An 11,382-nucleotide genomic window follows, 5' to 3' on the forward strand; every position below is an offset into this window, starting at 1 on the left:
ATTCTTAAGTATGAAAATTTATTCTTAATAAACTAATGTAACTTTTAAAAAAATAATATGATCATGGCTTATTTAAGTTAAATGAGTTTAATGAATTAAATAGGTCTATTATTAAAAAAAAGACTTTAATGGCATGTCATCCCAAATAGGAGAGAGTGAGACTTTTGGAGTGTCAAGTATATTTGAAGGAAAATAGTGATAGATAAATGATATTTTGGTCCTAAATAAAACATAAATGATATTTCAAGGCAATTCCCTAAACTTGGGTGACTATTTAGGGAATTGACTCACTAATATGGGACGGAGTAACGATGCATACATAGATGTAGATGGCGTGTCTCTCAATCCCGGCATAAGCGCCAGTGGCCCTGTGTGTACAAGTGAGAGACTGACAAAGACAGAGACAGAGACAAACAAAAGAGAGAAAGAGAAGGGGACTGTATCTATATGTATCTATCTATATACCCTCTTTTTATACAAAAAAGCAGCACATATATGCCAACAAAATCCACTTTCCATTTTTCCACTACAATTTGGTCACTCCTCTGCTGCTCCCTTACCCATCAACACATTACTACTCTCTCTGCTTTCTGCATTTCATCTCTCTGTCTGTCTGTCTCTGTTTTTTTCTTCATTTTTCTGGTATTTTTTTGTAGTTCTTTTAAAATCAGGTGATTTTTCAACTTGGGTTTTCTTGTATTGTTGAGTTCTTTAGAAAACCCCCATTTGAAATCAAGAAAAAAAAGAAGGTTTACCCATATGTACATTGTTTCAAGAATGAGCCAAATGGGGAAAACTGGACTTACTTTTTCTTTTTTTTTTCTTCATTGTTAACACTCTGTTTGTTATGTAATATTCATGTTTTTTTTTTCAGTGAAGAAAATGAGTGGGGATCAACACATGGAGGAGATGCATTATATGAACATGGGATTTCCTTATAATGTTCCAGAGAGTTTCCCAGGCTTCTTGGATGGTGTTTCACAAGCCCCTATAGTACAGTATCATAATAACCCTGTACAGATTCAGGTAAGTTTTTGTAACTTTCTCTGTAGCAGTTGATTTTGTACTGAAAGTTTATATAATTTGTGAAAAAAGAGACTGTAGAAGTATGCTCCAGTACAAAATTTATGCTCTTTAAGGGTTAGACATCTATGTAGCTTGGTTTTTAGTGGGAATAATAACCTGTTTATTTCACTCCCTTTAATGGACTCTTAGGTGACAGAGCCGGATCTAGAATTTAAACTTTAACTTGTTGATATTTTTAAAATTTAATGATTTTTCGCATATTATCTATGCTCCGTGTCGAAAATACTAGGCCCTGTTTAACTTGTTAGGTGGAATGAGTAACCATTTGTTTGAATCTTTTGTCCAGGAAAATGCATATTGGTCTATGAATATGAGTTATTATAAATATGAGCACTCCAATCTTGAGAGTACTTCTTATCATTCTTATGAGAATGGCAACAACCATGTATCAAGACCGGATTTCTCAGAGAGACCTTGGGAGTATGCTGTACCTATGAATGTTCACGAAGGTGTATCGACTGATGTAATATACGAGGAAAATACTGTCCCCGTTGAGGATGCTGGCACGGAGGAATGTGAGTCTGAAGCTTTATCACTTTGTAGTGAATTTAGTTTTTTACTTTCCTTACTGTTGCAGGAGATGCAAATCCCCAATTTGCCTTCAGTTTAGTTTTTGCCTCTGAACTAATACTTTGTATGTTATAGTAGTTTTTACCTTTACATTTAGGCAATTGCTTCATTATACGCTTTCTCCTTCCTCTCTGTGAGATAGGATCATGAATTTGCTTTACTGGTCTCCCCTTCTTTTTATTGTGTATGATCTATTATAGACCTTTACTGTTTGGTTAAGTTCCAGTATTTCGTAGAAATGCTTCTGTTTATGTGTTATTTAAATAGTTATAACATACTGCTATTTTACAGAATGTAACGTATATTTCACAATTCATCAGGTGTTCTATCTAATCAAGATGATTCTAACCACCAGGTAATCAAGATGATAACTTGGCCATGTTTTTCTTTGTTGGAATTATTGCCATTGTCTTAGCTTGTTGTCAGTTCCTCATTATCTGTCTTTAGTTCTCTGGACTGCTGGAAAAATTGATTGTTTAGAGAAGAGGATGTTGTTCTGCTAATTTAATGATGTCCTCTACACACACTAGTTGCACTTAACACTTATGTCGCAAACATGAAGTTATGTTGTTGTGCATTGCCCTGCATTTACCATCAGAAGTTCACCACATCAACCAGAAAGATCGAGGCAGTGTTGGTCTTCATAAAATATCTGTCTTTGACCTTTTACTTCGTTCACCCTTCTTCTTGAACCTTTAGAATATAACAGAAGATTCGCTAGAAAACCAATATATGGATCTCCTTTTTGACCTACTCTGCTAACGAACCGTCTCACTAATTTCTATTGGCGTCTTAAACAGTTTAAATCCTAATAAACATGATTCACTTGTTCTTCAAATGTTTTCAGTGTAATAGTCGCCATTGTCTTGAATCAGTTGATGAGTGGCTAGATTAAGATGTTGCTGACTTGTAGCATGCTAATTTCACCTTTCTTACCTTTTGTTACTATGTGAAGGATATTTTGGAAGATGAAATTGACCCTGACAACATGACCTATGAGGTATGTAACCTTGTCGCTACCAGCTTCTCTAGTTTTTTTACATGTTATCTTAGGTTTGTGAATGAGCTTGATTTGCATTCATGATAGGATTTTGCAATTTATATAGTCTTTCGAATACCTTCTCCGAGCTGATCTTTTATATGATAAGACTAACTCCTAGTTGGAGTGAGGAGGCTTATAATAGCGAAAGCTGCAGTTACCATATTGTGAGGCTAACTTATAATGGAAAATTATTAGAAAAGATGGCAAAATTTGCCTCTCATATTCATTCATATGGCTTGTAATATATAAAACTCATCCATAAATCAAGAGTTTCTATATAGTATAATACTAATTACATTTAAAGAGTGAGTGTTGAAATGCTAAGATAAGCTATCAGTTGTTGGGATTAGCACCCTACAATGTAAACCTCCGCCTGTTGCGGGTGTCGTGTAGCTAATGATAATCACAGATAAGAATGAGCACCATCACAGTACCCTCTTTTGCTCCTAGAGGGATTGTTACAGTGCAGCAGATATGGTTGTTTTAGGGGCCAGTTGTCAATGGTTGTGCTGATGGCTTCTAAATTATCTGTAGTTACTGTTTTGAAGTATCTTTTTTATTACTCCAATGTTCGTCCCGTTTGGCCATGCGATATGGTATCGTGATATGGAATCATGATATGGTATCGTGATATGGAATCATGATATGAAATTGAGGTTTTGTTTGGACATGCGATATGGAATTTTTGTGTTATATATTTTCTCATAAACATAAGAATCCATAAGTTGTAAAATTATTAAAATAGTCCCAATTGTTTATTCAATCTTACCGAATAAACAAAAAATTATAAAATCGCATAATAAATTATTATAAAACTATTTGTTTCTCACTTAAGTAACTGTTTTATCAAACTTTAATTCAATAAAAAAATTGAACATAAATTGTAGTGAACTAGTCTTTAATATAATTCTCCCACATAATAATGACAGTTTCCTCACATTAAACTTGCATTTCTCGATCATGTGACCGAGAAGACGAACCAACATTGTTACTTTGAGTCATTTTTTTGGTTAATATCATCCGCAACTATATTTTCATGATCATAGACCATAAATATTTCATTACTCCTTTTCGCAAATAATTATATAACACTGCACAAGCTATGACAATTTTCACTTGTGTGTCAATATCATAATGGTTCATGCCTTGTTTCGGTATTTTGCTATTTTTCCAAGCTCCAAAAGTACGTGGGGTTGTTTTAACAAAATATAAACTTGTGGATCAATTTTTGAGTTTAAAAATCTCAAATCATGATATGGTATTCTCATATAATTCCATATCATGATTTTCGGAGAATATGGAATCACATCTCATGATATGGATTCAGCGTAAAATTGCATGTCCAAACGCTGATTTCATATCGTGATATGGTATCGCATGGCCAAACGCCTACTAAGAATAGCTAAATGTTATGTTTTATACATCATTACGTTGTCATTCAATTGTCTTTGCATTTCTTTTCTGTTGTCATCTGATTCTTCCTTGATGAAAAATGAAAAAAGAACAGACGAAAAAGACCGAGAGAAGAAAGGACCTAGGAGAACAGAAAGAAAAATAGGACGGCACAGAACAAGAAAGAGTTTTTTCTTATTTCTTATAATATAAAGCTATTCACTTTAATCCAAAAACATGTAGTATCTGCAATTTTGGAATCACCTATTCTACATTTTGTGTTATCTATGACTAGAAGTTGAAAGCTGCTGAATGGTAGTTTGATATGCAATGCACATCTCCTTCTTTTAACACGTTGGCTCAAGAATGTGTTGTTAACTCTGTGTGTTGGGTTGATGATATTTGTCTTATTATTCGTCCACTTGTTATGTGAAACCAGTGAATATTCATGCAAATTTAAACCAATTCCTAAACATTGCAATACTAAATATTTGCACTTTCTTGTTCTTGGGATTTGTGTTGTATAACTGGTACCATCATCTTTACTTATGACTAGCTGAACCGATTTCATGGATTAATTACTGATTTTCTGCTTTACTGTTGCAGGAGTTACTTGATTTAGGTGAAACAGTTGGAACTGAAAGTCGAGGACTTCCCGAGGAACTAATTAATTTGCTTCCAACAACCAAATACAAGTCTAATGGAATCTTTTCTAGGAAAAAATCAGAAGAAAGGTAATTTTTATACCCACGCTTCTTTTGAAACCATTATTTGTACCTGCTTGGACTCTTCAAAAATGTCAGCGGACGTGTGTCGGATTCTCCAAAAGAACTGTATTTTTGGAGAATTCGTCACGGGTGCAGCAACAAAGTGAAGAGTCTGCGCAACTTAGGTTTGTACAAGTTGCAATTTCCCTTTTTATTGTATCCGTTTTCTGTAGATTGATTTCTTTCGTAGTAAAAATCAAGCATTGAAGTTACCTATTTGAATTAAATCATACTTCGTTGTAGTCCGAAGAGAGATAGCAGTGTACTGGCACACGTAGTAGATATGATTCAATCACTGGTATAGCATGATGTAAGAAATATTGTTATTGGACTTGAGCTAAGATCTTTTTTTTCCTCCTCCTACATATCCCCTTCAATAACACACATAAGGGACCAAAATGTTTTCGAGTCATACTTTTTAGCTGATCCTTGAAGGGAACCCCGCGCACAGAGTTGCAATTCATTGACTTTGTTCTTCAATTGCTTGAGTGTACCACAGAAAGTAGGTCTATGTGAACCGAAGAAACTAGTATGGCCTCTGGTAAGATAGCCAAACAAATGCATATGACAAGGCAACATCATCTAAGGTTCAAAATTAAGTTACTCGGTAACTTAATCCGAGTAGCATAGTGTCTATGTTAATCCAAAATGAGGCCTCTCCTTGATGATTTTAGCGTTAACCATGCTTTCTAGTTCCCGTTTCTCCTCATTACCCGCGTAGAAATATACTTTTGGACTGGTTTTGCGATCGCTAGTGCACATCATCGTACATGGATTTCAGTTGCTCCAATCCATGTATTGTTAGTTAGTTAAAGGATGTTTTGTTACACCTTCACAATTTTTCTGCTGATCAAATCCTTTTTCTTTCAACTCAATGATTAAATGAGTTTTTATGCATGCAAGCTAGATGTGTCATCTGTCAAATGAGGTATAAACGAGGGGATCGACAAATAAACTTCCCATGCAAGCACATATACCACACTGAATGTGGCTCCAAATGGCTGAGCATCAACAAGGTATGTCTAGCCTCTATGTATCAGAAATTTACATCGTTTTCTCCGAGACTTAACACCAAACTATCACTTTGATTTGTCAGACATGTCCCATTTGCAATACAGAGGTACTCCTCGACGAATGAAGTTGTACAATGGTGAATATAGTGTTTAAATTACAGCAGATTTGCTTCAATGGGCTTTCAATATCTCCTTCCACCAGCTACTAACATAGAGTAGTAACATCAAAGCTTATAATAGCTTCTCTTAGATCATGCTTAAAATGTAGGAAAAGTACTATTTATAGATGCTTACAATCTTATGTTTTCTTATGGCTAGTCTGGACTAAAGAAAACTTTTCTTCCTTTCTTTTTTTGAGCCATATAATGAGCTCTTGATTAAATCCTATATTCGTTCTCCATTATGTTGTGTGTAAATTTATAATCATTGAGCAACTTTCTTATCTAGAGGCGGATTCAAGATTTAAATTTGATGGGTTTTGACCTTTAAGATTTTTAGCACTGAGCTCATTGTATTTTTAAAATTATGGATTCTAATACAATATTGGTTTGAGAGACCAAAGTAGAGTGTTTTCAATCAAGTCCATCTGATTGCACATTTTGTTCTTCAAATAATTTGGTCTTTCATTTTTGTATTTTAGCGATCAAACTTATGCCTAATGGGATGTCCTTACCTGAAATAACGTGAAGTATTATAATATGAAAATATAAATTTATGCATTGTGAAATAAAATTATTTGTTATAAAGACTTGAAATTAAAAACCAACCCAAAATGGAGCAGAAATGCAAATGACCTCTATGAGTCGTTTTATCTAGCTGTAGTGGGCTAGTGGCCCAAAACGTATTGGATCGAATTCAACTGAGGAAACTTAACTTTTTTGTCAATGTCAATTAAGGAGAAATTATATTATTAGACATATACCCATATCATATATACTATTTCTATTTATATTATCAAATAATTGCGTTTTTTATCACTATTTTTTTACCATGTGTACATGGTATTTGTTTTTTGCTATCAGACACACAAATAAGGAGAGAAGCGAGTGAGATAGTCATGTATCCGAGATAAATGTGAATCACATTAGATACACACTAGATACATGTATCTGTATGTATCTAGTTTTATTCACATGTATCTGGTATTAGGAGAGTGGCGAGCGAGATTTGTCATGTAATCCAGATACATGCAAATCCACTTTGATGTATCTAGAACAAATTACACATAATTTTGACCTCATGTATCCTGAATACATGTATCTGAATGTGTCTTGACGCATCAAAATCTAGTAAGATTCATAATATTGTAAACTATAGTGTTTATCTAAGTAATTAGCTTCTAAACTAGTGGTGTATTTATATAAATTCCTCTTTAGTTAAAGAGATATTGACATAAATAGCCATCTATCAAAATTATTGTAACAAAATATTTTCTCTTATATATTAACGTATTTTTTTTTATAGCTAGCAAATATAATTTATTTTAGCTTACCGGCTAAATATGCATTACTAAAAAATCATATTTTTCATTGAAATTTTCTATTTAAAAATGTTCGGTGATTATTTTTTACAGATATTTTGATGCATTAGTGACAAAGAAAAAAATATTCACTAGTTATTTCCAAAGTTTCAAGGAGAATTTGTTTTCCACTACACATTTTTTTATTTTGCTAATTCAATGAAAATATGATAAAAAATCATGTTTTATAACACAATTTTTCTATTGATTCACGTTGACAGAAAAAACCTATATTTCTAATAGTAATGTAATTTGCCCTTAATTAAATCATCCACAATTTCACTTAAATGAAGCAAACCAACTAGTTCCTCTTCCTTAGCCTCACTAATAGGGCTGGCATAAAATATCAAGAATTATCGAATCGAATAAATTTTTTTAATAATTTGGTATTCGAAAGTAAAATCTTAGAATTATGTTTGGATTGGTATGAAACACTAGTACTATTAGGTATTAGGTATTTCCCGAATACCGAATTATTTACTTAATGAAGGTCATAAATCAACATGTCAAGTACTCATTAGTACAAGATTACAAGTTCATAGAGAAAGTCAAAGAACAAACATAAACAACCCAAATATATATGTCTTTTAGTTGTATCAATTTGTTTTTTCTTAATGTATTCTTACTTATTGATCTTCTATTATATCGTGCCTCCACAATAAAATATAGAAATAATTGGAGAAATAGTATTAACTTCGTAATATAATGGGCTACAACTCCAATACGGTATTACCAAATATCATATCAAATCAAAGTTTAATATACCAATTACCGAATCGAAATTTAAAATTTAATATTTGGTATCTACTTTTAGCTGCCAATTACCAAATTACTAAACCCAAAATTAAAAAATTTCAAACGAAATACCGAACGTTCACCCTATAATCACTATGCTTTTGACAATTCATTTTATTTGTGGGAACAGTAATATGTCCTCTCTTGCAGGATTTCCGGGATTTGACCCTGTAATGAACGTTAACTTCATTTACCTAATATTTCACTAACCTTATCTGATAGGGTGTCAAATGGTGGGTCATTTATCCGTTCAAAAGTTATTTAAATTGAGATAAATTGGTACAATATAAAATAAACAGTAGGTTAGCATATCAAATAAAAAAGAAGTTCAAACAAATAATTTTATAAAGTTTTTTATTAATAAATTTGGATTATGTATCTCAACTTACCTTTTAAATAAGTCAAATCAATTAACTTATTTATATTTTTATAAGCTAATTTTATCATCCATAGCGCGAAATATTTGACTTTGGATAGGTAATAGAGCAGTTGTACATTATGTACGAAATGTATATATGTCCAAGTGAATTAGTACCTACAAAAAAATGGGGATTTTTACATGATCAATCATTTTCTAGGATTCTTTTTATTTATTCCTAAAATGACCTACCTTTTTGCAAATTTAGCATATCTTAAGATTAATACATATCATCTTATCTTTCATCATCATTTCCCCCCACTAAATAAAAAAATAACTACGTTCAATAATCGTTATTAATGAATATTCCTTTTTCTTTCATATTATTGTTATTTTCTTCACTAATTAAAGAATCTGTTTAACATTAATGATCCTTATTGTTTTGAGTTTGGTTATATATGGTATACCATGTATATCGTTATTACCTGTTTCCTTATTATACTGTGTATATATAAAGATATACATAAACAATTTCATGTTTTCTGCAAAATATACCTCTAATATATTTCAAATAGATTATACTATAATAGTTTATACAATGAAAATATTCTATCAACAAATCATATATTTTTGTTTATATGTATGTTATACCAAATGTATATATTGTAAATAAATCAGCAAAAGAAATCATATATATTAGAAGATGCTTTATTTGTTAATAATCTTTAGTTGTCACATGGATTGTTAACTAGTAATGCTGCTATTATTATGTAAAAATATTTTAAATATGTCAAATACTCATTTTAATTTATTTGTCATACTTTTCATTTAATTGAAAGAGTGTCTCTTTAGTCTTTCATTTTTTGACAATTTTTTAATTTTAAACTTTCTACCTAACATATTTATAATCAAAATAATGAAGGGTATTTTTCCGATCCAACGTCTCTCATTCTCCATATCCGAAGGGATCCATGTCCTACTACTGACTCCTCCCGGAATTGCATTATCGGAGCAGTGCCAGGAATGACCGCTAGTAGGCAGGTATATTTGATATATCTTTAATTTACAATCACAAGATTCGAAAGTTTTTTTTAACTCCTTACCAAGTTAAAACAAGACAAAGCGTTATAGAGCCGAAGCCAAAATTTAAAGTTTAAGGATTCAAAATTCTAGTTTATTTAAATTATAATAGAATTTTGACTAAAGTTCCTTGATTGATCGAGACAAACTCATAATTCTTATACTAACACGGTTCTAAAACAAACAAATTAAAACGGAGGGAGGAATGTTTTTCCACCCGAAAAATGCATTTACTTCAAACATGTATGTGTGTGGGTGTCAGCCTAAGTAAGGACAGGCAAAGATAAATAAGTGAATCATAAGATTAATGAAAGTGAATTTTTTTCACCAGGTTATTCAAAAGTAGGGCCAAAAAAGTATAGATGATAAAAGTATAATATAATGAAGATAAAAATCTAATGGAAAAGAAGAAGTAGCAGTCTCTTTCAGTTCAGCATTAAATTGAAAGGTCTATTTTTACCACCCAAAACTGTCGGGAAAATGAAGACAGTTCCCATCCTATCTCTATCCATCTTTCATTTTTCGCAGACTTATATAATTAAAGTCATCTTATTTGGATTTTTCTTTCTAACCAGACACTTCTTTTTATCTCTTTAAATTCGTTTCGTTAGAAACAAGTTATTTCATCACTAAGGTGAAATATTTAATTTTTAGACTATCTAATATATATCTCCAATCAAATGCATGATAAAATAGTTCTGCCTGTAATTATTTTTCGACTCCTTATCATATTATCCTCCCTCCATGCAACACTCACAAGTCACACCCTATAGTACTTTCAAGAATAAGAATATCCATTCCTATATATATATTTGGATACAAAGGGAACAAGAGATGATGTGTAATGAGATGGATGAAATATTAATTAATTCCTCCGTTTTTTTATCGGAGATATTGGATTTGAGTCTTTAAAAATGGTGTGATTTTTTTTATAGTGAATGTTTCATCTCTGTAATGAGCCTATTGACAAGAATTTGGATTAATTGAATTAGTAAATTTCAAATACCAAATACTTAGACCTAAAAAGAATAGTTATCGGATCAATTTTGTTTCTTAGATGTAGTTACCAAATTAATCATACAAACGTATACACTATATTTACTAAACATAGCGAGAGTTCAAGAGAATTACCAAACATAGCAATAATCATTTTGTATCGATGATACAATAGTTTCTGAAATTTGCTTTGTATTAGTGATACATTAATAATTCACTCTGTATTTTTTGTTGTATATCACTGACACAAAATGAATTGTTATACTATATATCACTAATATAAAGCAAATTTCAAAAAAATATTGCATTATTAATGAGCGAATTTAAAAAACTCTTACTACATTTGGTAATTATCCAAACAATTACCAAACAATCACTATTTCTGATTTTTTTTTTTTCATTTTATAACAACGAAATTTATCCAAAACTAGCTATATTTTCTGTTAGTGGGACTAACAAGTCCTACCTAATTGCCTAATATTACTATTTAATATCCTATAAGTTAGGCCCTAGTTTCCTATTTATGACATTTAGTCCATCTTTTCAAACAGGAATTTATTAAAGAAAAAGTATGAAATCAGTTGTCCAATGACAACAATGTTCTTTTTGTCTTTGTTGTGATTATATATGTCCTATATACAACCACGTATTGTTTGTCTTAGTGATAAAAATTAGACATGTCTTTTATAATTGTCCTCCTCTTATTCCTTATTATATTCTCACCTTATTTTTTTTTTTTTTTTTTTTTTTTTTTTTTTTTTTTT

At 31.4% G+C, this 11,382-nt stretch overlaps 1 protein-coding gene across 1 annotated transcript; it reads left to right on the plus strand.

Moving 5' to 3' along the window:
* Window positions 1-373: 373 nt before the first annotated feature.
* On the plus strand, window positions 374-6,379 carry LOC102594854 (E3 ubiquitin ligase BIG BROTHER). The gene is made up of 8 exons (XM_006345399.2): window positions 374-671; window positions 875-1,026; window positions 1,373-1,601; window positions 1,977-2,011; window positions 2,612-2,656; window positions 4,697-4,824; window positions 5,765-5,873; window positions 5,954-6,379. Exons 2-8 carry the CDS (start codon window positions 883-885, stop codon window positions 5,993-5,995), a joined length of 732 nt encoding a protein of 243 aa, XP_006345461.2. The 5' UTR covers window positions 374-671; window positions 875-882; the 3' UTR covers window positions 5,996-6,379.
* Window positions 6,380-11,382: the final 5,003 nt, after the last annotated feature.

The sequence above is a fragment of the Solanum tuberosum genome, unplaced genomic scaffold, assembly GCF_000226075.1.
Source record: "Solanum tuberosum cultivar DM 1-3 516 R44 unplaced genomic scaffold, SolTub_3.0 scf00068, whole genome shotgun sequence".
Classification (NCBI taxonomy): domain Eukaryota; kingdom Viridiplantae; phylum Streptophyta; class Magnoliopsida; order Solanales; family Solanaceae; genus Solanum; species Solanum tuberosum.